The sequence below is a fragment of the Xyrauchen texanus genome, chromosome 36 (assembly GCF_025860055.1).
Source record: "Xyrauchen texanus isolate HMW12.3.18 chromosome 36, RBS_HiC_50CHRs, whole genome shotgun sequence".
Classification (NCBI taxonomy): domain Eukaryota; kingdom Metazoa; phylum Chordata; class Actinopteri; order Cypriniformes; family Catostomidae; genus Xyrauchen; species Xyrauchen texanus.
The window spans coordinates 3,481,386-3,508,762 of record NC_068311.1 but is presented as its reverse complement, the minus strand read 5'-3'; the positions used below and the strand labels follow the sequence as shown (position 1 = coordinate 3,508,762).

At 39.7% G+C, this 27,377-nt stretch overlaps 1 protein-coding gene across 8 annotated transcripts in view; it reads left to right on the top strand.

The window, feature by feature from the left end:
* Positions 1-4,376: 4,376 nt before the first annotated feature.
* LOC127629587 (zinc finger protein 721-like) overlaps positions 4,377-27,377 on the top strand; it is a 108,098-nt gene continuing 85,097 nt past the window's right edge. For 6 of the 8 annotated variants that reach the window (XR_007968780.1, XR_007968781.1, XR_007968783.1 and 3 more), the window contains exons 1-6: positions 4,377-4,484; positions 5,310-5,545; positions 7,327-8,100; positions 9,212-9,985; positions 17,642-18,415; positions 22,149-22,861. Coding sequence is in view for 3 of the 8 variants with exons in the window: in XM_052106694.1 (XP_051962654.1) it covers positions 5,440-5,545; positions 7,327-8,100; positions 9,212-9,985; positions 17,642-18,415; positions 22,149-22,858 (3,138 nt within the window). In the remaining 5 variants the exon portion in view is untranslated. Of the gene's footprint in view, positions 4,485-5,309; positions 5,546-7,326; positions 8,101-9,211; positions 9,986-17,641; positions 18,416-22,148; positions 22,862-27,210; positions 27,358-27,377 lie in introns of those variants that run through there. The other 2 variants (XM_052106692.1, XM_052106693.1) reach the window with 2 other exon arrangements.

Sequence of the window (27,377 nt, the reverse complement as noted above, 5' to 3'; positions counted from 1 at the left end):
CTACTGAAATATAAGACTCATGCAAAAACCAAGCTGCATGATGACCTGCAGGAGGCGCTACGCGTACTCGGCTTGCTGCGGAGACCAGGCCTCCAGCCCTCGGCGTCGCCTGATGCCGGTGGCCGGGGAGAGGACGTCGTAAGCGGTGTGCGAAAGCGGAAGCGCGAAAGAGGGCGGGGGTCCATGCTAGGCTAAAACAAACCCTAGCCGGCCGGCTCTCCCGTCTATCCTGCTCTCAAATGTTTGCTCCTGGACAATAAACTGGACTATATCCGACTCCAGCAGGCTACGCAGCGTGAGTTTAGAGACTGCTGCGTCTTTGTTTTCACGGAGACGTGGCTCAGCGACAGAGTTCGGATGCCGCCATTCAGCTAGACGGGCTCGCCTCGTTTCGTGCCGACAGAAATACAGCTCTCTCGCGGTAAGACTCGCTGTGGTGGCTTGTGTGTTTACATCAACACGGAATGGTGCAAGAACTCTATGCTAGTCTCTAGTTACTGTTCATCGCTGTTGGAGCTTGTGACTGTTAGATGCAGACCTTTTTATCTACCACGGAATTCACCACTGTTTGCATAACTGGAGTTTACATTCCCCAGCGCTAACGCTAAGGAAGCTCTGTGAACTGTATGGGGCTATGAGCTGAACTGCAGAACGCTCACCCCGACGGACTGTTTATTGTCGCCGGAGATTTCAACCATGCAAATCTCAAGACAGTGCTCCCTAAATTCCATCAGTATGTGGACTTTGCAACGAGAGGGCTAACGGCTTGATCTTGTTTACACAAACATCCCAGGCGTGCACGGGCGGAGCCCCGCCCCCACCTCGGCTACTCAGACCACATCTCTGTTATGTTAATTCCAGCATACAGACCGCTAGTCAGACGCACAAAACCGCTTCAGAAGCAGGTGAAAACCTGGCCAGCAGGAGCCATCTCTGCTCTTCAGGACTGTTTTGAGTGTACTGACTGGCACATGTTCAGGGAGGCTGCAACATATGGCGATTCTACCAACTTGGAGGAATACACAGCATCAGTGACCAGCTACATCAGCAAGTGCATTGATGATGTCACTTTCTCCAAGACCATCACCACACGCTCCAACCAGAAGCCGTGGATGACTGCGGAGGTGTGCACGCTGCTGAGGTCCCGAGACTCCGCCTTCAGAGCAGGCGATAAGGCAGCCCTAAGAACAGCTAGGGCCAAACTGTCACGGGCAATCAGAGAGGCACAGCGCGCACACGCCCAGAGAATCCACAGTCACTTCCAGGACAGCGGTGACATGCGGCGCATGTGGCAGGGCATCCAGGCCATCACCAACTACAGGACAACATCAGTTGCCTGTGACAAAGATGCCTCCCTTCCAGATGTGCTGAACGACTTCTACGCTCGGTTTGAAGTGTAGAACGACGTGATGGCGAGGAAGTCCACCCCTCCTCCCAACGACCAGGTGCTCTGTCTTACCTGGGCAGATGTGAGGAAAACTCTACGTAGAGTCAACCCACGGAAGGCTGCTGGACCAGACAACATTCCTGGCAGAGTGCTCAGAGGATGTGCAGACCAGCTAGCAGATGTTCTTACCGACATCTTCAACATCTCTCTGAGCAGCGTCGTTGTTCCAACGTGCGTCAAGGCCACCACCATCATCCCCATGCCAAAGAAGTCTTCAGTGTCCTGCCTCAACGACTACCGTCCTGTCGCACTTACACCCATCATCATGAAGTGCTTCGAGAGGCTCGTCATGAGGCAGATTAAGACCCAGCTGTCCCCCTCACTAGACCCACTGCAGTTTGCGTATCGTTCAAACTGTTCAACGGACGATGCCATCACCACAACCCTCCATCTGGCCCTCACCCACCTAGACAATAAGGACTCATACATTCGAATGCTGTTCATAGATTTCAGCTCAGCATTCAACACAATCATTCCCCAGCACCTGATTGGAAAGCTGAACCTGCTGGGCCTGGACACCTCCCTCTGCAACTGGATCCTGGACTTCCTGACTGGGAGACCTCAGTCAGTCCGGATCGGGAACAGCATCTCCACCACCACCACACTGAGCACTGGGGCCCCCAGGGCTGTGTGCTCAGTCCACTGCTGTTCACTCTGCTGACTCACGACTGTGCAGCAATGCACAGCTCGAATCACATCATCAAGTTCGCCGATGACACGACCGTGGTGGGTCTCATCAGCAAGAACAACGAGTCAGCATACAGAGAGGAGGTGCAGCGGCTGACGAACTGGTGTAGAGCCAACAACCTGTCCCTGAATGTCGACAAAACAAAAGAGATGGTTGTTGACTTTAGGAGAGCACAAGGTGAACACACTCCGCTGAACATCGTCGGCTCCTCTGTGGAGATCGTCAAAAGCACCAAATTCCTTGGTGTTCACTTGGCGGAGAACCTCACCTGGTCCCTCAACACCTATCACCAAGAAAGCCCAGCAGCGTCTCTACTTTCTTTGAAGGCTGAGGAAAGCACATCTCCCAACCCCCATCCTCACTACATTCTATAGAGGGACTATTGAGAGCATCCTGAGCAGCTGCATCACTGCCTGGTTTGGGACTTGCACCGTTTTGGACCGCAAAGCCCTGCAGAGGATAGTGAGGTCAGCTGAGAAGATCACTGGGGTCTCTCTTCCCTCCATCAAAGACATTTACAAAAACACTGTATCCATAAAGCAACCAGCATTGTGGACTGACCCCACACACCCCTCACACAAACTCTTTACCCTCCTCCCGCCTGGCAAGAGGTACCGAAGCATTCGGGCCCTCACGGCCAGACTGTGTAACAGCTTCTTCCCCAAGCCATCAGACTCCTCAATACTCAGAGACTGGTTTGACACACACGTGTCCTGAGTTGCACTTTAATTACTGTCACTTTATAACTGTCTGCTACCTCAATAACTGCTATGTGCATAGAACATTATCTCATAGTATGTTATGTTTACATTTTTAGAAACTGTCATCTTTTTGCACTACTGAGTACTGGTCGGTGCTGCACTGTCTATTGTCCTGTTCATTGTCAGTAATTTGTTGTACTGTCCTGTACTTTTTGCACATGTTTGCACGTGCACTTTATATAGGTAGGCCTATATGTAGGTTTTTTTTATATAGGTATTTTATTTCGTTGTGTTGTCTCATGTGGTCCTGTGTTGGTCCTTTGTTGTTTTTATGTAGCACCATGGTCCTGGAGGAACGTTGTCTCGTTTTGCTGTGTACTGTACTAACTGTATATGGTTGAAACGACAATAAAAACCACTTGACTTGACTTGACATAGATGTGTCTGTCTTGTCTGGCACTTTTCACTCAACTACAGTCTAGCTGATCCCACAAAAGCTCAATGGGGTTCAGATCCATAACACTCTTTTCCAATTATCTGTTGTCCAAGGTCTGTGTTTCTTTGCACACTCAAACATTTTCTTTTTGATTTCTGCTTCAAAAGTGGCTTTTCCTTTTAACTTCTTCCCATAAGTCCTCCTGAGTCTTCTCTTTACTGTTGTACATGAAACTGGTGTTGAGCGGGTAGAATTCAATGAAGCTGTCAGCGGAGGACATGTGAGGCATCTATTTCTTATACTAGAAACTATTAAACTTAGATTTAAAATAAAGAGAGATTTATATTGTGATGCATGTTCATTGACTGGTGGGCATTCTCAAAGTCCCTCTAGCAAATCAGTCCACTGTTGGCTAACTTTGAAACACTCTGTAAACAATTTCCATTCATGACAGTGTCAGTTCCTATCTATTTGAATGGGAAAAGGCCTAAATCACCTAAACGGTTCGTCAAGATTACGATCAAAGCACATATTTACAATCAGCAGTAAAATCTGACAACACTGGTATCATAAATTGTGCTTCTTTACCTCAGATAACGCAACAGAAAAATATATTTTCTCGGCTTGTATAGCTAAAGCGCACGCGCGTTGTCGAGTTGATTGACAAGCGATGTCTGAATCTAAAAGGTGTTTGGCTCTTTTACATGTAGGGCGGGACTTCCTTTCTACGTCCGTTGACTGTTTGGCGTTCCAATTTCTGCCATTAATTTTAAAAGTGGCCCATCTCTGCTTAATAGTTATAAGTACACAAATTAAACAGACTAGTGAGAGTGTGAAAAAACGTATATTTTAAGAGTCATGTTTCTCTAGAACTCACAGAATCTAACGTGTGAATGATCGTTGCTAATGTTGCTAATTTACTCACTGACAGTCGTTTGGTGTCTGAACCTTTTCTCAACGCACAGTAGGATGGGCCTATCGCAGTGATCTGCTGTCTGTTACTTTTATCAACGCAGAGTAGGATGGTCCTATGGCAGTCAATTGTGGTGCCCCCTGGAGGAAGGACAAGCTCATTGATTTTACGACAGTGGAAAGTGTGTTTGCGGCACCATCATGGCCACTAATGGCTTGCGTTGTGAGAGCGCAACCATCCAAAGCGTTTTACATCCAAAAAAAGAGTCCAGAAGAGAAAAGAGAGAATAAATACAACAGGTAAATAAACACTTTGAACTAACATCTAATAGTACATTTATTCAGAATGACGCTTAACGGAGCTGGACAAAAGGCTGTTTGTGTTATTTACTCTCTGTTGTTTACATTCACGTCAATCCATTCATCAGTTATTTTATATATATATATATATATATATATATATATATATATATATATATATATATATATATATATTCTGTTCAATTATTGTTTATTTAGGATGCCTCTATCTCTCTCAATTAAATTTAAAATGGCTTTATTTGCATGACTGTGAATAATACAATATTTCCAAAGCAGGGGGTGTATGTAAAAAAATAATAAAACATTAAACAATAATTTAACGAAAGTTAAACATAACAAATAATAAAATTCCTTAACGACAGAAGATCACAGTGTTGACATAAAACTGAAGATCACAAACATGTTTACACACAGTATACACATACAGGATATTCACACACATACATGTACTGAAGATCAGTGTGGTGAACAGTTGGGTGACACACTGAGGTAATATATATAAAACATATTCAGCCACTGTCTCTTAAAACCTATCTTACAGCCAGTGCTGCTGTGTGATTTTATTTTTTTTTTCTTCTGTCGTGGTTGTAAAATTGTTTATGCTGTTTGAAAATGTATCCATATAAATGTCCCTTGTTTCTTTACATTTTGGGCATTGAAGGAGAAAGTGCACCTCTTGACCTCACCTGTGAGCACATACTCTTTTTTTTTTTTTTTTTTTTTTTCTTCTCTCTCATTCTCTCTATATAGTACTTTTAATTATTTTATGTCCGATTTCATTTCTGTATTTCATTAATTTTCAAGCAACTCCTTATGTCACACCTTCATTGAAGCCACTCCCACAACAATTCACCCATAAATACTGTGAATATTCCCATCATCCTACAAGAGAAGTTCTTCAGACCGGAAGAACTCCAGGTGTAACAACTGAAATATGACGTATATTATGAAAAAGATGGAGTTTGTTAAAGAGGATGGTGAGGACTTGAGAGATGAAGAATCAAGCAGAATGAAACATGAAGATACTGAGGAACAAAGAGGTTGGTTTCAATTCTTGACTGTTGAGGAACATTAATGTAACAGCTTCAGTTTTATATGTACTGATAAACATAGAGATTCACACAAAATAACTTATCACATCAAAGATCCCTTAGATATTTGATGTCTGCTGCTATTCACATGTACAGTTGAAGTCAGAAGTTTACATACACCTTAGCCAAATTTAAACTCTGTTTTTTCCCCAATTCCTGACATTTATTTGTAGAAAGCATTTTCTGTCTTAGGTCAGTTAGGATCACTACTTTATATTAAGAATGTGAAATGTAAGCATGAGAGAATAATTTCTTTCAGCTTTTATTTCTTTCATCACATTCCCAATGGGTCAGAAATGTATACAATTTGTTAATATTTGGTAGCATTGCCTTTTAAATAGTTTAATTGGGTCAAACGTTTTGGGTATCCTTCCACAAGCTTCTCACAATAATTTGCTGGAATTTTGGCCCATTCCTCCAGACAGAACTGGTGTAACTGAGACAGATTTGTTGACCACCTTGCTCGCAGACTCTTTTTCAGTTTTGCCCACACATTTTCTATCGGATTGAGGTCAGGAGTCTGTGATGGCCACTCCAATACCTTGACTTTGTTGTCATTAAGCCATTTTGCCCCAACTTTGGAGGTATGCTTGGGGTCCATTGGGAAGACCCATTTGCAATGAGCTTTAACTTCGTGGCTGATGTCTTGAGATGTTGCTTCAATATATCCACATAATTTTCCTTCCTCATGATGCCACTTATTTTGTGAAGTGCACCAGTCCCTCCTGCAGCAAAGCACCCCCACAACATGATGCTGCCACCCCCATGCTTCACTGTTGGGATGGTGTTCTTCGGCTTGCAAGCCTCACCCTTTTTCCTCCAAACATAACGATGGTCATTATGGCCAAACAGTTAAATGTATGTTTCATTAGACCAGAGGACATTTCTCCAAAAAGTAAGATCTTTGTCCCCATGTGCACTTGCAAACTGTAGTCTGGATTTTATGGCAGTTTTGGAGGAGTGGCTTTTTCCTTGCTGTGTGGTCTTCCAGGTTATGTCGATATAGGACTCATTTTACTGTGGATATAGATACTCGTCTACCTGTTTCCTCCAGCATCTTCAAAAGGTCCTTTGCTGTTTTTCTAGGATTGATTTGCACTTCTCGCTTGAAACTAAGCTCATCTCTTGGAGACAGAATGAGTCTCCTTCCTGAGCAGTATGGTGTCTGCACGGCCCCATGGTGTTTATATTTGCATACTTTTGTTTGTACAGATGAACGTGGTATCTTCAGGCATTTGGAAATTGCTCCCAAAGATGAACGACACTTGTGGAGATCATCAATTTTTTTTCTGATGTTTTGTCTGATTTCTTTTGATTTTCCCATGATATCAAGTAAAGAGGCACTGAGTTTGAATGTAGGCCTTAAAATACATCCACAGGAACACCTCCAATTCAGCACACCTCCTATCAGAAGCTAATTTGATAATTGTCTAAAGGCATGACATCATTTTCTGGAATTTTCCAAGCTGTTTAAAGGCACAGTTATCCTAGTGTATATAAACTTCTGACCCACTGGAATTGTGATATAGTCAATTAAAAGTTAAACGTTCTGTCTGTAAACAAATGTTGGGAAAATTACTCATGTCATGCACAAAGTAGATGTCCTAAACGACTTGCCAAAACTATAGTTTGCCAATATTAAATTTGTGTGGAGTTTTAATGACTTCAACCTAAGTGTATGTAAACTTCTGACTTCAACTCTATTTGCTATTATTTAATGTTCATTTTAGGCCTGATGGGAGAAGTGAAAGGGGGAAATCAAGAGCTGAATGAAGTGGAGGAGAAACATCAGTATGAAGAAACATCCAACAGTTGCTCACAGACTAAAAACAATTCCTTTAAAAAAAGAACTCCGAGAACAGCAGCCGAAAACTCATTGACCTGCCCTCAGTGTGGAAAGATTTTCAAACGTAGAGAACACTTTAATAATCACATGAGAATTCACACTGGAGAGAAGCCGTTCACCTGCCCTCATTGTGCAAAATGTTTCGCACAAAAAATAACCCTTAATGTTCATATAAGAATTCACACTGGAGAGAAGCCACACACATGCACTCAGTGTGGAAAGAGTTTCTCAGGTAAAGGAGAACTTAATAGTCACATGAGGATTCACTCTGCAGAGAAGCCTTTCACTTGTGCTCAGTGTGGAAAGAGTTTCAAATGGGCCAACGATCTCAATGTTCATCTGCGCTCTCACTCTGGGATAAAGCCATACTACTGTGATCAGTGTGGTAAAACTTTTACTTCAGCATCAAATCTAAAAAAACATGTGATTATCCATACAAATGAGAAGCCTTACATGTGTTCCCTTTGTGGAAAGAGTTTTTCATGGCTGATCAGCTTGAAACGGCACCAGAAAATACACTCCAGTGTAAGAGATCACGTGTGCCTTGAGTGTGGTAAGACTTTTTTTTCAGCCACACGCTTAAAACGGCACAAGAGTGAACACATGAATGATCCAGAACCATCCAGAATGAAACATGAAGATACTGAGGAACAAAGAGGTTGGTGTCCATTGTTGATTCTTCATTATTTACTGCAGAGGAACATTAATTTAATAAAATGTTAACTCAAATGTTTTAGCCTGTTTTTATGATTTATGTATTTAAATTTCATAACTAGATTCCATCCAAAATTAAATAAATACATTTTTTATTTTATTTGGTTAAAGAATAATTAATACAATTTGATGGAATTTTATTATGATATTAAAATGTGTAAATCTTAAAATAGGTTTTTGGAGTGTTGACGTCATTTATTTATTTTTGTAGAAATGCTCTAAATATTTTTCCAAATTTTTTGAAACCAACATGGACTCAAGGATTACATATCTACAAACTTGACACATGTTCTTTAAACAAGATTTTTTTTTAAAGATTTCTAAATGTTATCACGTAGCACAACCTTTTTTGTTGAAGACTCATGTATGTGCTCTGACATGGAATAAAAAAAAAAATATATATATATATTTAATCAGAGGAACCATCGTTTCAACCTAACAGTCACTGTAGTCAAGTAGATTCAAAATGTTTAATGCATGAAATAAGAAATCTAGTTACAAAAAATTAAGGCATGTTTTTCAATAAATTAAAACAAGTTTTAATTTTTTTTTTATTTATATGCACCAATACAAGAATAAAGTAGGCCGCCTAATAAAAAGCTTTACATACAACTATTTATTTGTTTTACAAAAAAAGCGAATTATGTTATTAATTATTATGAATTATTATTTTTGCACCCAATCAAGTTTATTATTGTTCTATAATACTAAATTATAATTTTTATTTTGAGGATTAGATTGTTTTTAGATAGTAGAAATATATTTCTGTCATATTTAAATTAATCTAATGACAAGCCTGTGATGAAACGTAGTGAACAAATAAAAAGTGGATTTAAAATCATCACAATAATCATTATATTGCATAATTTTATATTGGCAGCAAAATCATCATTATAATATATTGAATATTCAATATATCGCTCAGCCCAATACTGATAGATGATGTAGAAATTCACACAGAATTCAAATGTATAATTGATGTCTGTTGCTTTCTGCTAATCATTTTTATTTCCATCACATTTTGCCCTCTTTATTATTTAAATTTTTTATTTTAGGCCTGATGGAAGAAGTAAAAGAGGAAAATCAAGAGCTGAATGAAGTGGAGGAGAAACATCAGTATGAAGAAACATCCAACAGTTGCTCACAGACTAAAAACAATTCCTTTAAAAAAAGAACTCGAAGAACAGCAACCGAAACCTCATTGACCTGCCCTCAGTGTGGAAAGATTTTCAAACGTAGAGAACACTTTAATAATCACATGAGAATTCACACTGGAGAGAAGCCGTTCACCTGCCCTCATTGTGCAAAACGTTTCGCACAAAAAATAACCCTTAATGTTCATGTAAGAATTCACACTGGAGAGAAGCCACACACATGCACTCAGTGTGGAAAGAGTTTCTCAGGTAAAGGAGAACTTAGTAGTCACATGAGGATTCACTCTGCTGAGAAGCCTTTCACATGCGCTCAGTGTGGAAAGAGTTTCAAATGGGCCAACGATCTCAATGTTCATCTGCGCTCTCACTCTGGGATAAAGCCATTTTACTGTGATCAGTGTGGTAAAACTTTTACTACAGCATCAAATCTCAAAAAACATGTGATTATCCATACAAATGAGAAGCCGTACTTGTGTTCCCTTTGTGGAAAGAGTTTTTCATGGCTGATCAGCTTGAAACGGCACCAGAAAATACACTCCAGTGTAAGAGATCACGTGTGCCTTGAGTGTGGTAAGACTTTTCTTTCAGCCACACGCTTAAAACGGCACAAGAGTGAACACATGAATGATCCAGAACCATCCAGAATGAAACATGAAGATACTGAGGAACAAAGAGGTTTGTGTCCATTTTTGATTCTTTATTATTTACTTCTGAGGAACATTGATGTAACAGAACTTCAGCTTTATAAGTACTGATTTTAGGGCTGGGCGATATAGCTACTAAATTTATATTATTATTTCCTAAAAAAATTGGATGGAATTTTATTATGAAACTGAAATGAATTCATCTCAAAAATTATTATTTTAAGAATTAAAATACATTTAGCACCAAGACATTTTTAGTCATTAATCAATTATAATTTTTTTTAAAGAAAATTCAATGTGTTTTTAAAATAATTTTGAAACCGATATGGACACAAAGATGAGTTTTCTATGAACATGACACATGTGCTCTAAACTAGATTTTTTAAAGATTTCAAATTTTTATCACATCAGACAACCTTATTTGTCAATGATGCATGTATTTGCTCTGACATGGAATAAAACATTTTTATATATAGATATTTTTTTTCTGAAGAACCATAATTTCAACCTAACAGTCAATCTAGTCAAGTAGATTTTAAATATTTAATGCATGAAATAAAGTAGTTACAAATAATTAATGCATGTTTTTCAATAAATTAACAAAAATGTGTTCAAAATAATTTTAATTTACAGTAGAAGTCAGAAGTTTACATACACTTAGGTTGAAGTCATAAAAACAATTCTTTTAACCACTCCACAGATTTCATATTAACAAACTATAGTTTTGGCAAGTCGTTTAGGACATCTACTTTGTGCATGACATGAGTAATTTTCCCAACATTTGAATACAGACAGATTGTTTCATTTTTAATTGACTATATCACAATTCCAGTGGGTCAGAAGTTTATATACACTAGGATAACTGTGCCTTTAAACAGCTTGGAAAATTCCAGAAAATGATGTCAAGCCTTTAGACAATTATCAAATTAGCTTCTGATAGGAGGTGTGCTGAATTGGAGGTGTTCCTGTGGATGTATTTTAAGGCCTACATTCAAACTCAGTGCCTCTTTACTTGATATCATGGGAAAATCAAAAGAAATCAGACAAAACATCAGAAAAAAAATTGCTGATCTCCACAAGTCTGGTTCATCTTTGGGAGCGATTTCCAAATGCCTGAAGGTACCATGTTCATCTGTACACACAATAGTATGCAAGTATAAACAATAAGTGACCACGCAGCCATCGTACTGCTCAGGAAGGAGATCAATTCTGTCTCCTAGAGATGAACGTAGTTTGGTGCGAAAAGTGCAAATCAATCCCAGAACAACAGCAAAGGACCCTGTGAAGGTGCTGGAGGAAACAGGTAGACGAGGATCTATATCCACAGTAAAATGAGTCCTATATTGACATAATCTTAATTGCGGCTCGGCAAGGAAGAATTCACTGCTACAATACTGCCATAAAAAGCAAAACTACAGTTTGCAAGTGCTCACAGGGACAGAGATCTTACTTTTTGTCCTCTGGTCTGATGAAACAAACCCTTAACTGTTTGGCCATAATGGCCATCATTATGTTTGGAGGTAAAAGGATGAGGCTTCAAGCCGAAGAACACCATCTCAACCGTGAAGCATGGGGGGTGGCAGCATCATGTTGTGGGGGTGCTTTGCTGCAGGAGGGACTGGTGCACTTCACAAAATAAATGGCATCATGAGGAAGGAAAACTATGTGGATATATTGAAGCAACATCTCAAGACATCAGCTAGGAAGTTAAAGCTTGGTCGCAAACACTGATTTATTATTTTTGAGGATTACATTTAAAACAAAAGTAGAATTATATTTTATTTATCGTATTTAAATTAATCTTATGACTTAACCATGACGAAACGTAGTGACCAAATAAAAAGTGCAAATAAAAATCATCACAATAATCATTATATTGCATAATTTTATATTGGCAGCAAAATCATCATTATAATATATTGAATATTCAATATATCGCTCAGCCCAATACTGATAGAAATTCACATAGAATTAACTTTTATCATATCAAATAAAAAAATCTAATGTAAATATCTAGTTGATGTCTGTTGCTTTCTGCTAATCATTTTTATTTCCATCACATTTTGCCCTTTTTATTATTTAAAATGTTAATTTTAGGCCTGATGGGAGAAGTAAAAGAGGAAAATCAAGAGCTGAATGAAGTGGAGGAGAAACATCAGTATGAAGAAACATCCAACAGTTGCTCACAGACTAAAAACAATTCCTTTAAAAAAAGAACTCGAAGAACAGCAGCCGAAAACTCATTGACCTGCCCTCAGTGTGGAAAGATTTTCAAACGTAGAGAACACTTTAATAATCACATGAGAATTCACACTGGAGAGAAGCCGTTCACCTGCCCTCATTGTGCAAAACGTTTACGCACAAAAAATAACCCTTAATGTTCATATAAGAATTCACACTGGAGAGAAGCCACACACATGCACTCAGTGTGGAAAGAGTTTCTTGAGCAAAGGAGAACTTAAAAGTCACGTGAGGATACACTCTGCAGAGAGGCCTTTCGCATGCGCTCAGTGTGGAAAGAGTTTCAAATGGGCCAGCATTCTCAATGATCATTTGCGCTCTCACTCTGGGATAAAGCCATTTTACTGTGATCAGTGTGGTAAAACTTTTACTACAGCATCAGATCTAAAAAAACACGGGGTTATTCACTCAAATGAGAAGCCTTACATGTGTTCTTTTTGTGGAAAGAGTTTTTCACGACTTACCAGCTTGAAACGGCACCAGAAAATACACTCCAGTGTAAGAGATCATGTGTGCCTTGAGTGTGGTAAGACTTTTCTTTCAGCCACACGCTTAAAACGGCACAAGAGTGAACACATGAATGATCCAGAACTATCCAGAATGAAACTTGAAGATACTGAGGAACAAAGAGGTTGGTGTCCATTGTTGATTCTTCATTATTGACTGCTGAGGAACATTGATGTAACAAAACGTTAGCTTTATAAGTGCAGATAAATCACAGTAATTAACACAGGATTGGCCTTTATCACATCAAAGATCACATACAAATTAGGGCTGTCAAAGGGCTGAAAAATACTTAAATATTACCAAAATTCAACTTGTTTTACAACAGTAGGTGAAAGTCTTGTGTGCAGTTCCGAGCAACATAGCAGCCATGACAGTGACGAGACATATACCAATTACAGTAAACAACATATTTACACAACACAATTTACATATCAAATGTACACATTTACACAATAATAATATATAATGTACAGTAAACAATACACACAATATAGAATACACATACAATATGAGTACATAAAGAGTATATAATATATATAAATATATATACAGTTGTTGTATTGTGGAGAATATAATTATAACAGTCCAGTGTGAGATATAAGATTAATAAAGTGCAGTGCTGATTATTGATCGTGAGAGATCAAGTTTTCAAAAGTCTGATTGCTTGGGGGAAGAAGCTGGTGCGGGTCCTGATACTGTGATACTGCTTGCCTGATGGTATCAGTGAGAGCAGCCGTGACTCGGGTGGCTGGAGTCTCTGATGATCCTCCAAGCTTTTTCACACACCACCTGTTATATATGTCCTGGAGGGAGGGAAGCTCACTTCCAATGATGTGTCTGCCAGTTCGCACCACCCTTTGCAGGGCTTTGCGTTGTGGGTGGTGCTATTGCCGTACCAGGGGGTGGTGTAGCCAGTCAGGATGCTCTCTACAGTACTGGTGTAGAACCGTGCGAGGTTATTCCAAACTTCCTCAGCTGTCTCAGGAAGAAGAGGCGCTGGTGAGCCGCCTTCACAACGGCCTCAGTGTGGACGGACCATGTGAGTTCCTCAGTAATGTGGACACCGTTAATGGTGATGGGGCTGTGTTTACTGTCTTTCTTCCTGAAGTCCACTACAAGCTCCTTGGTTTTACTGACGTTGAGGGAGAGGTTGTGCTCCTGACACCAGCGTGTCAGAGTGTGCACCTCCTCTCTGTAGGCTGTTTCATCATTGTCAGTGATCATGTAACACTCTTGTTTTGGTCACATACTAAATCCCAAAGAAACCTCCATAGCTCCCCCTTGAGGTGGGGAGTAGAATTACAGCACAAGAAATGGAACATTCTTTCAGAACTGTTACAATCAGACCAACCACCGTCGTATCATCGGCAAACTTAATGATGGCATTAGAGCTATGTGTTGTCACACAGTCATGCGTGTACAGGGAATACAAGAGTGGGCTGAGAACACAGCCCTGCGGGGCTCCAGTGTTGAGGGTCGTTGATGAGATGTTGTTGCCCATTCTAACCACCTGGCTTGTGGGGGGGAAGTACACAGCTGTGATAATGACTGCTGTGAATTCCCTCGATAGCCAGAATGGTCGACAGATCAGGAGAGCATAAAGACTTGATAAAATGTACGTTCCTCTGATCACACCATGATTTGTTGATCATAAAACATACACCACCACCTCTGCTATTATCTGAGAGGTCTTTCGCTCTGTCCGCTCGGTGCACGGAGAACCCAGCGGGTTCGATGGCTGAGTCTGGAATCTCTGCAGACATCCAAGTTTCTGTATAGCAGGGGTCTATTGATATGAAAGGGTCAAGTGCTAACGAAATAGCTGTGTCTTTAGGAACTTTTTGAAAGAGGCTAGAGAAACAGCTACTCGGGTGGAATTCGGCAGGTCATTCCATCAGCAGGGTACAGTCGAAGTGAAAGTCTGGGAAAGTGATTTTGTATTTCTGTGAGATGGTACCACGAGGCGCTGTTCAACAACAGTAAATGCACTTCTGAAAGGCGCACGAGCCAGTGGTTTTTCTATAAGCAAGCATAAATGCCTTGAACTTAATGCGAGCAACCCTTGGCAGAAAGTGTAGAACAGTGAAGAGAGGCATGACTTGAACCCTATTGGGCTTGTTAAAGACCATTCGTAACTCCACATAATGGATCAATTCCAGAGGTTAGATTGTACATGATGGAAGGCCTGCCAGCAGAGCATTACAATAGTCCAGTAGTTCTTTCATCCAATCCAAAATGTCTTCAAGACAAGCTAAGATCTGTGTTTCTACTGTAGGATCATCAGGCTGGAGTTGTGTGTCATCAGCATAGCAATGAGAGAAAACTCCATGTGCATGAATGACAGATCACAGTGATGACATGTATGTAGAGAAGAGGAGAGGTCCAAGCACAGAACCCTTGAGGTACCCCAGTAGCTAGTTGGTGAGATCTGGACACCACTACCCTGAAAGACCTTCCTGTGAGGTAAAACTTGAACCAGCATTGTTTACTGTGTCAGTAGCTGCAGACAGTTCCAGGAGAATGGGAGCAGATGATCTGGATGCAGCCTTTGCCATTCTCGGAGCTTCAGTAACAGGTTTCCAAGGAGTGTCCGCTTTGAAGCCAAACTTGATGCTGTCTAGCAGGTTGTTCTGGGAGAGAAGAGACATTCGTGTTTTTGCTACGAATGAGGGTAGAGAGACCAGTCTGTAGTTTCCTAAGAGTGCAGGGTTTAGTGTTGGATTCTTAATTGGAGGGGTTTCCCAAGCTTGCTTAAATGTGTTGGTAAAGGTACCAGTAAGAAGAGATGTGTTAATGATGTGTGTGAGTGCAGGTAGGATTGAAGGAGAAATTGTTTGGAGGAGATTGGAGGGAATAGGATCCAGGGGACAGGTAGTAGGATGGCTGGAGAGGAGAAGGTTAGAGACTTCGGGGGCACAGGCAGGCCTGGTTGAGAGAGGACAGATGTTGAGCATAAAGTGTTAGTATCACTATCGACATCAAGTGAAGAGAAATTGAGAAGCAAGGATGAGACCATAGAGGACAGACAGGTGGGTGAGAGAGCGCAGAGATTACGCTGAAAAAAGATCTGTTGAGGAGAGTGTGTAGGACAAGTAGGTAATTGTAGGTTAAAGCTAAAGAAGAAGTGATCGCAAGTATGCAGTGGAGTAACAAGAACATGATCAGTGGTGCAGATGTGGACGTAGATGAGGTCCAATTGGTTACCCGATTTGTGAGTTGCTGCAGTTGTGAATCATTGTGATCAAAAGAGGCAAGCAAAGTGTGGAAGTCAGCAACCTGAGGTTTAACCAGAAGGATGTTAAAGTAACCTAGAAGTACTAGTGGTGTGCCATCCTCAGGAAAGGATGATAGCAGCACATCCAGGTCATCTAGGAAGTTTCCTGGCTGACCTGGGGGCGGTATATAAATAAAAATATTTTTACTGGGTGGGTGATGTATTTCATGTATTTCAAAGAAGTTATTGTCACACAGAGAAGCAGAGTACTATAATTCCATGTATTGGAGATGAGAATACCTGTTCCTCCTCCCCTCCCAGTGTAATGGGGTGTGTGGGAGAAAGTAAAGTTGGTGGATAGGGCACTGGGTGTGGCATTGTCCTCTGGTTGGAGCCAGGTCTCAGTTAGGTCCAGAATGTTGAGACCTGAATGACTAGCAATAGCAGTAATTAGGTCAGATTTGTTTACAGCAGACTGACAGTTCCAAAGACCAATAGAAAGAGAGGAGTTTAGAAGAGGAGGTGGAGATACTGCTCAAGTTGTTAGGGTTACAATGTCTTCTGAGTCTGAAGTTTGTGTGATGAGTGTGAGTGATGATAGGAATGTGATAGAAGCACATGGTGGAGTAGGAGAGAAAAGAGAGATGTAGAAAAGCTGTGAGGAAACAATACAAATAATAATAGCTATACTTAAGTGCCGTTTTGGTGTCCTTGCTCGGTGTCCTTGCTCGGTGGACTCGCACAGATAGACTCACTGGTGCTGGTCTTTACACAAGTAGGTCTTCACACAAGGAGGGCTTCACATGAGGAGGGCTACCCATCCACATCAAATATGTATGAGCCTGTAACATTGTTAAATGAAAGAGCTAAACACGTCTTCCAATCTATCAAAACAACTCTAAAAACAAGTGAAACAGTAAAAACATGCACTTACACATTCTACTTCAGACTCCCTCTGATAGATTGCTTCTCCTGAATTGAGGAGCAAACACGGTTTAACCTGTCACCCTCCTATCCAGCAAAACAACATGACTGGCTAACATGCCGCTAATCAAAACCAGGAGTCACGCAAGATGAAATCAGAACAAATGTGAATTCAGTAAACGGTAAACAAACAATTCCCCTTGCAACGAAATACAACTCTTAAAAACAAGTGAAACAGTAAAAACATGCACTCACACACACTACTGCAGACTCTTTTATAGATCGAAACTGTTTGCTTTATGTAAGTGTTAATGGTTAGAATAATAAAAAATGGCATAATTGAAAACACTGCTCGAGACACACCCGACAAGTCGATGTTCTTTTTAACTTGCATAGAATCAAAATATGCTGCGCTCCTGTGCGAGATGCTGAAAAAGATCTGGATGCAGCACAATGCTAAAATACATCCGTCTAGTGCATGTTTACATAGAAAAACAATCAATGGGAAAAGAGTGCAGATTGACACGAAACTGGTTCTGTGTGAACAGCCCCTTATGCTGTGAGATGCTAAGAGGACCAAAGACCTCTACCCAAGAAATTGTTAGCACTTGGCACACATCTAAAATTCTGTTTTTGCATTCAAATGTACAGTTTTGTTTTAAACTTGGCAAATATTTGTATTTCTAATTATAATTTGACAGACTGAATACAAAAAGATACTTGATGCCTGTTGCTTTCTGTTATTCACTTGTATTCCCTTCAAACTTAATAGATTTATTTTGTTTAAAATTTTTATTTTAGGCCTGATGAAAGACGTGAAAGTGGAAAATCAAGAGCTGAATGAAGCGGAGGAGAAACGTCACTCTAATGAAAAATCCAACAGTTGCTCACAGACTAAAAACAATTCCTTTAAAAAAAGAACTCGAAGAACAGCAACCGAAAACTCATTGACCTGCCCTCAGTGTGGAAAGATTTTCAAACGTAGAGAACACTTTAATAATCACATGAGAATTCACACTGGAGAGAAGCCGTTCACCTGCCCTCATTGTGCAAAAGGTTTTGCACAAAAAGAAAACCTTAATCGTCATGTAAGAATTCACACTGGAGAGAAACCTTTCACATGTACTCACTGTAGAAAATGTTTTTTGAGCAAAAGAGAACTTAAAAGTCACATGAGGATTCACTCTGCAGAGAGGCCTTTCACATGCGCTCAGTGTGGAAAGAGTTTCAAATGGGCCAACGTTCTCAATGATCATCTGCGCTCTCACTCTGGGATAAAGCCATACTACTGTGATCAGTGTGGTAAAACTTTTACAAATGCATCAAATCTAAAAAAACACGGGGTTATTCATACAAATGAGAAGCCTTACATGTGTTCTTCTTGTGGAAAGAGTTTTTCATGGCTGATCAGCTTGAAAAAGCACAAGAAAATACACTCCAGTGTAAGAGATCTTGTGTGCCTTGAGTGTGGTAAGACTTTTCTTTCAGCGACACGCTTAAAACGGCACAAGAGTGAACACATGAATGATCCAGAACCATCCAGAATGAAACTTGAAGATACTGAGGAACAAAGAGGTTGGTGTCCATTCTTGATTCTTCATTATTGATTGCTGAGGAACATTGATGTAACAAAACGTAAGCTTTATAAGTGCTGATAAATGACAGAAATTAACACAGGATTGGATTTTATCACATCAAAGATCACATACAAATTAGGGCTGAGAAACTATATTCGATTTTTTTCACTAAAATATTACCAAAATTGTATTTATATTACAATTTTAAAGAGACTATTACCAGACTTTTGAATCTACCTTGCCTCCCAAGTCCACAGGATGGCTTAACCATGGTGCAAAAAACAGGGGGTCAAGGGGGGTTTCAGACCCCCTATAAACCTAATTTGTGCATTCTTGCGGTGTCTTGTTTAAAGTTGTGATTAATTAAATACGTCTTTTAACATAATTAATAAAACTGGGGTAATGCATTTATTAAGTTTGATTTAAAATGTAATATCAATGTTTCTTTCTGTTCGGTGAGATTTTCTAAAAACTGCACTGATCCAATAGAAGCTGAACCCTCCTTCATTGTTCTCTTTCTCTGTTACACAGGACAGGTAAAATAGTGTTTTGCACTCTATTTATGGTGGGATTTTATCATCATCAAACCCCAAAAATGAAATATCACCCACGAATGCAGCTACAACGTGAAATGCAAACACCAACCGAGTGGCAAGCCTTCTGTGATCAGCTGCATCAATTGTGCAGCATGTTTTCGGATAAAGTCGTTAGAACGGATGTTTGTAGTTGACGGTTTATATGTAATTTGATTTGCTCACTTCTCTTACGATACAAATGTAACTATGTATTATGCTGCAGTTCCTAAAAAAATTACCAGCCAAATGATGAGTTGATTCGATGAGTCGAATATTTGAGAATGCGCAGAGTTTTTTTCAAAAGCGAAGGGAATACGCGTGCGAGCAGAGAGATTCATGCTCATGCAACCGATACATGAATGCACTCTTGCATTACATGCAAGTGCTCTCAACATTTAACAGTATTATAACACCATAGAGCTACAGTCTATTAAGCTGGACTATGTCTGTTAAGCTATTAATTTAAATTTAGCTTCCCCTGACATGTCCTGGCACCCCTTAGTTTGAAAACCGTGATCCTAGTGTGATTATTAAACCACAAAGACTGCAATTTAATTAACTAACGATATAGTCTGCATGTGTTGTGCACCTCAAGTTGCACATACTCTGAAAACACCTAATCAGGAGCATCATGTGCACTTATTTGTCATCAGCGTTTGTAGAAAATGACAGAGCAGAGCACTAATTCACTGTGAAGCTCGCAGCACATAAAGACTACAAATTTGCTCAATTAAATTGCAGATTTTTGCTGTTTATTAATCGCACTGGGTCACGTAACAACCTGCTTTTCAGGAGGTCTGTATCAAAAGGTTCTTTTAAAATGGGAAAAAATACAACAGAAATATATTACTGCTGAATATAGTAATGTAATATTCAATTTAATACTACTACTAGGGGTGGGCGATATCTCGATATTTAAAATATATCGAGATATTTTTTAAACACGATATGAATTTTGACATATCGTATATATCGATATATTGTTTATATTCAATTCTGATTTCGCCACTGCTAGTTTGCTTTCTCTGTGCTGTGCTCGCTCCCGCCTCCGCTCCCCCTCCCTTCGCGTGTTGTCTCATTCAACATGGTGTCGCCCGCAACCAGCCCGGAGGCAGAACTCGTCTAAAAAAAAAGGACAACTGGCTCCATTATATGGAGATACTTCGGTTTTAAGGCGTCGGATGAACAGCAGACAGATGTCTACTGCCGTGAATGCCGAAAGTTGGTGCCAACCAAAGCTTATAGCAAACTTGTTTTTTGGCTATTTGTTGATGGCTACAACAGAGTTAATGCAAAGATGAGCTTGAGTTGTTTTATTTTTGAATGAAAAGGCAATATGTATTATTTGTTTTAATTTACAGTTAAATCATTATTATTTATGTAATCAGGGATTTTTTTTTCTTAAATGTCGCAGAAGCACTTTGTTCTTATATATGCACTGCCTACCTTGAGTTGTTTCATTTTTGAATGAAAAGGCTATATGTATTTCTTCCTTTATTTTACAGTTAAATAATAAGAAGCACTTTGTTCTTACGTGAACTGCCTACCTCTTTGCACTTTAATAAAAAAGGACTGTGGTATTTGGCATATTTGTTTTTGCAGTAGTTTTGGGGGGTATTTTTCCTGTAAAGATATCGAGATATATATCGATATCGAGATATAGCAAAATATATCGAGATATATTTTTTGCTCCATATCGCCCAGCCCTAACTACTACTAATTATAAAAAAAATCAGTAATGATTGTATAGTTTTTACGCAATATCCCACATCTGGGATGTTCTGTTGTGCAGCATGTTATTTGACAAAAATATCTCCAATGTTGTATTTTGGATTGTGCTGTAAGGATCTGTATAAAAGCACTTCATTTGATAAAAATAATGCATTATATTTTTTAAAACAAATGGTTATATTTTAATTTGATTACATTTAGAATGATTGAATTTAGACACGATTTTTATGATAAAATCGAAATGTTTTTTAGTGGGGATACCCATATCTGCAGACAGTCCTGATTTTACTGGGCTTCTCCCGTTTTACATTTACATTTATGCATTTGGCAGACGCTTTTATCCAAAGCGACTTACAGAGCACTTATTACAGGGACAATCCCCCCGGAGCAACCTGGAGTTAAGTGCCTTGCTCAAGGACACAATGATGGTGGCTGTGGGGATCAAACCAGTGACCTTCTGATTACCAGTTATGTGCTTTAGACCACTACACCACCACCACACAGGTTTTCCACCCCTCCTCCCACTGTACTGCCGATATACAATTTCTCCCGATAAACTCATGATTTTCTGCATCCACACTTTGCTCATGTGAATGTATTAGACCTGTAGGTAGGGTTGCCACCCATCCTGTAAAATACAGGGTCGTCCCAAATTTAAATATGAAACGATTTGTCCAGTAAGCTGGTCAGATGGCGTCACGGCGAAATCGTTCCTGATCGTTAATTTAACACTGATATAAGTTAGACATTTTTCATAAGGTGGGTAAGGGTTCCTAAAAACTCCACACATTGTGCTGAAACATGCTAATACTGTGAAGGATGTGGTAAGGGACCATCTGAATACATTTTGACAAAAATGTACGTTTCGAATTATAATTTGACAGGCTTAATACAAATACTTGATGTCTTTTGCTTTGTTATTCACTTTTATTTATTTCAAATTTTTACTTCATTTGATTTTTTATTTATTTATTTACATTTCTTTGTATTATTGATCTTGAGTGTAGTATTATTGATCAGTACTGCCACTCCCTATACGCATATTACACAGTCTGCCGTTCCTCGCACATACAAACCAAAAATGTCCCTATTTTTCACAATCCAATGTTGGCAGGTATGGGAATACCACAGTCTTTTTCATTATTTACAGTTGTATGAATGATTGTAACATTCCCAGGTAGTAGTGGCATTTGTTGGATATATTTTCGATTGAACTTCTTTTAACCTTCAAACTCATTTTTTAAACCCTGCTAAGGGGGCATACAGACAGACTGCGTTTTATTTTAAATTTGACAAAAATGCACGTTTCAAATTATAATTTGACAGGCTTAATACAAATACTTGATATATTTTGCTTTGTTATTCACTTTTATTTATTTCAAATTTTTACTTCATTTGATTTTTTATTAAAAATTTTTATTTTAGGCATGCTGGAAGAAGTAAAAGAGGAAAATCAAGAGCTGAATGAAGTGGAGGAGAAACATCAGTATGAAGAAACATCCAACAGTTGCTCACAGACTAAAAACAATTCCTTTAAAAAAACTCGAAGAACAGCAACCGAAAACTCATTGACCTGCCCTCAGTGTGGAAAGATTTTCAAACGTAGAGAACACTTTAATAATCACATGAGAATTCACACTGGAGAGAAGCCGTTCACCTGCCCTCATTGTGCAAAACGTTTCGCACAAAAAGAAAACCTTAATGTTCATGTAAGAATTCACACTGGAGAGAAGCCACACACATGCACTCAGTGTGGAAAGAGTTTCTCAGGTAAAGGAGAACTTAATAGTCACATGAGGATTCACTCTGCTGAGAAGCCTTTCACATGCGCTCAGTGTGGAAAGAGTTTCAAATGGGCCAACGATCTCAATGTTCATCTGCGCTCTCACTCTGGGATAAAGCCATACTACTGTGATCAGTGTGGTAAAACTTTTACTTCAGCATCAAATCTAAAAAAACATGTGATTATCCATACAAATGAGAAGCCGTACTTGTGTTCCCTTTGTGGAAAGAGTTTTTCATGGCCGAACAGCTTGAAACGGCACCAGAGAATTCATACTGAAGAACACTTGATAAGAGCACTGGAGAGAAACCAGACCACTGCTCTCCATGTGGGAGGAGCTTCACCAAATTAAGGGGTATTTGCACTCATTAAAACACATTGTCCTTGTGACTGAGCAAAGATGCTCTTTATCAGGGTTAATGCTTTCAAGTAAATAGTGTGAGAACACAAATATGTTGTTATATACAGGTGAAACTCGAAAAATTAGAATATCGTGCAAAAGTTCATTAATTTCAGTAATTCAACTTAAAAGGTGAAACTAATATATTATATAGACTCATTACAAGCAAAGTAAGATATTTCAAGCCTTTATTTGATATAATTTTGATGATTATGGCTTACAGCTTATGAAAACCCCAAATTCAGAATCTCAGAAAATTAGAATATTACATGAAATCAATAAAAAAAAAAAGGATTTTAAATACAGAAATGTCGGCCCTCTGAAAAGTATAATCATGCATATGTACTCAGTACTTGGTTTGGGCCCCTTTTGCATTAATTACTGCCTCAATGCGGCGTGGCATGGATGCTATCAGCCTGTGGCACTGCTGAGGTGTTATGGAAGACCAAGATGCTTCAATAGCGGCCTTCAGCTCTTCTGCATTGTTTGGTCTCATGTCTCTCATCTTTCTCTTGGCAGTGCCCCATAGATTCTCTATGGGGTTCAGGTCAGGCGAGTTTGCTGGCCAATCAAGCACAGTAATATCATGGTCATTGAATCAGGTTTTGGTACTTTTGGCAGTGTGGGCAGGTGCCAAGTCCTGCTGGAAAATGAAGTCAGCATCTCCATAAAGCTTGTCTGCTGAAGGAAGCATGAAGTGCTCTAAAATGTCCCGGTAGAGCGGCTGCCTTGACTCTGGACTTAATAAAGCACAGTGGACCAACACCAGCCGATGACATGGCTCCCCAAACCAACACAGACTGTGGAAACTTCACACTGGACTTCAAGCATCTTGGATTGTGTGCCTCTCCATTCTTCCTCCAGACTCTGGGACCTTGGTTTCCAAATGAGATGCAAAATTTGCTCTCATCAGAAAAGAGGACTTTGGACCACTGAGCAACAGACCAGTTCTTTTTTCTTTAGCCCAGGTAAGACGTTTGACATTTGAAGCCCATGTCCAGGACCCGTCTGTGTGTGGTGGCTCTTGATGCAGTAACTCCAGCCTCAGTCCACTCCTTGTGAAGCTCCCCCACACATTTGAATGGCCTTTTCCTGACAATCCTCTCCAGGCTACGGTCATCCCTGCTGCTTGTGCACCTTTTTCTTCCACACTTTTCCCTTCCACTTAACTTTCTATTAATGTGCTTTGATACAGCACTTTGAGAACATCCAACTTCTTTTGCAATTACCTTTTGAGGCTTTCCCTCCTTGTGGAGGGTGTCAATGATGGTTTTCTGCACAACTGTCAGGTCAGCAGTCTTCCCCATGATTGTGAATTCAACTGAACCAGACTGAGAGACCATTTAAAGGCTCAGGAACCCTTTGCAGGTGTTTAGCTGATTAGAGTGTGACACTTTGAGCCTACAATACTGAACCTTTTCACAATATTCTAATTTTCTGAGATTCTGAATTTGGGGTTTTCATAAGCTGTAAGCCATAATCATCAAAATTATATCAAATAAAGGCTTGAAATATCTTACTTTGCTTGTAATGAGTCTATATAATATATTAGTTTCACTTTTTAAGTTGAATTACTGAAATTAATGAACTTTTGCACGATATTCTAATTTTTCGAGTTTCACCTGTATTACATATTATACATATAGAGGTGGTGAAGTTTGACTTGTTCGTGCAATGAAAATTTGAGGAATTCACATTACTAGTACACAAAACAAAGCCTGTAGGGATCATTTAAATGTTTTATTCGTAATTGTTGAAAAAAAATATATATATATATATATACAGTGAGGAAAATAAGTATTTGAACACCCTGCTATTTTGCAAGTTCTCCCACTTGGAAATCATGGAGGGGTCTGAAATTGTCATCGTAGGTGCATGTCCACTGTGAGAGACATAATCTAAAAAACTAAATCCAGAAATCACAATGTATGATTTTTTAACTATTTATTTGTATGATACAGCTGCAAATAAGTATTTGAACACCTGTCTATCAGCTAGAATTCTGACCCTCAAAGACCTGTTAGTCTGCCTTTAAAATGTCCACCTCCACTCCATTTATTATCCTAAATTAGATGCACCTGTTTGAGGCCGTTAGCTGCATAAAGACACCTGTCCACCCCATACAATCAGTAAGAATCCAACTACTAACATGGCCAAGACCAAAGAGCTGTCCAAAGACACTAGAGACAAAATTGTACACCTCCACAAGGCTGGAAAGGGCTACGGGGAAATTGCCAAGCAGCTTGGTGAAAAAAGGTCCACTGTTGGAGCAATCATTAGAAAATGGAAGAAGCTAAACATGACTGTCAATCTCCCTCGGACTGGGGCTCCGTGCAAGATCTCACCTCGTGGGGTCTCAGTGATCCTAAGGAAGGTGAGAAATCAGCCCAGAACTACAGGGGAGGAGCTGGTCAATGAACTGAAAAGAGCTGGGACCACCGTTTCCAAGGTTACTGTTGGTAATACACTAAGACATCATGGTTTGAAATCATGCATGGCACGGAAGGTTCCCCTGCTTAAACCAGCACATGTCAAGGCCCGTCTTAAGTTTGCCAATGACCATTTGGATGATCCAGAGGAGTCATGGGAGAAAGTCATGTGGTCAGATGAGACCAAAATAGAACTTTTTGGTCATAATTCCACTAACCGTGTTTGGAGGAAGAAGAATGATGAGTACCATCCCAAGAACACCATCCCTAATGTGAAGCATGGGGGTGGTAGCATCATGCTTTGGGGGTGTTTTTCTGCACATGGGACAGGGCTGACTGCACTGTATTAAGGAGAGGATGACCGGGGCCATGTATTGCGAGATTTTGGGGAACAACCTCCTTCCCTCAGTTAGAGCATTGAAGATGGGTCGAGGCTGGGTCTTCCAACATGACAATGACCGAAGCACACAGCCAGGATAACCAAGGAGTGGCTCTGTAAGAAGCATATCAAGGTTCTGGCATGGCCTAGCCAGTCTCCAGACCTAAACCCAATAGAGAATCTTTGGAGGGAGCTCAAACTCCGTGTTTCTCAGCGACAGCCCAGAAACCTGACTGATCTAGAGAAGATCTGTGTGGAGGAGTGGGCCAAAATCCCTCCTGCAGTGTGTGCAAACCTGGTGAAAAACTACAGGAAACGTTTAATTGCAAACAAAGGCTACTGTACCAAATATTAACATTGATTTTCTCAGGTGTTCAAATACTTATTTGCAGCTGTATCATACAAATAAATAGTTAAAAAATCATACATTGTGATTTCTGGATTTTTTTTTTGATTATGTCTCTCACAGTGGACATGCACCTACGATGACAATTTCAGACCCCTCCATGATTTCTAAGTGGGAGAACTTGCAAAATAGCAGGGTGTTCAAATACTTATTTTCCTCACTGTATATATATATATATATATATATATATAAGACTGAAATATTAGAAGCTGAACTTCTTGTGAAGTAAATATTACTGTGTAGTTACTGTGTAGAGTTAAATAACTGTGTAATGTGTCAAATAAAATAAGTGTGAAAATTTGGGGGTCAGCACCAGCTGACCCCCAACCCCTCAAAATAAGCTGCCTGGTGATCATCACACAGGTCAAAAACCAGTTCTCTATATGACTATCCCCCACATTGATGACCGCCCCATCGCCCAGAACACAAAGTTTGGGGCAAAACGAAACCGAGTGCCTGTCATACCAAAATTCTGAACCTTCAACCAGAATTTCTGGTTCTTGACACCCCACCAAAAAACATGGGCCATGCCTCCATCCTCCGAATGGCCAGCAGGTGACTGTGTCTTTATAACCAAGCCTATACAATCTAGAGGGGGTCCAATAAAATCGATTAAAAAAAATGTAATTGCATAAGACGCACCCTTGCATCTCTAGATGCAGACTTAATGTTTTTAAGAATCTTAGCCCACACTCCCTCCTCCGATACCAAGTTGAAATCTTTCTCCCAGACTCTCTTGAGAGAAGTAAAGGCTCCGTCCCCCAGACTCTGAATTAACAGGGAGTAATACACTGATGCCTCATGACCTTTTCCTTTTCCATGTAAGATTAAAATCTGTACATTATTCCAAACTTTTCACCACCTGTGTTTTTTATATATATATTTATATAAATAAATAAAATATTTAGCTTTGGACAATATTTTTAAGCCATGACGTATCAGCTATTTTTCATTTTTGTTTTGGGGCTAGTAAAAATTTTGGCAGGGCAAAATTTGAAGCACTTGCCTGACCGGGCCAGTATAAAAAATCCTTAGCGTTGAGCCCTGGGTAGTGAAATTCAAGTATTAATATTGAGTTGGTGGATTTCAGGTCATTAAATTCAGGTCTCAATATTCAGGTTGTTGAGAAATGAAGGTGGCAATATTCGAGGAAGACATCCGGAAGGAAGAGCAAACGAACATTGATGTTATCCATCTCTCTCTTGGACAATCGCAAAGAGATGGAAACAGCTCAAAAGTCATTTTAAACAACTGTGA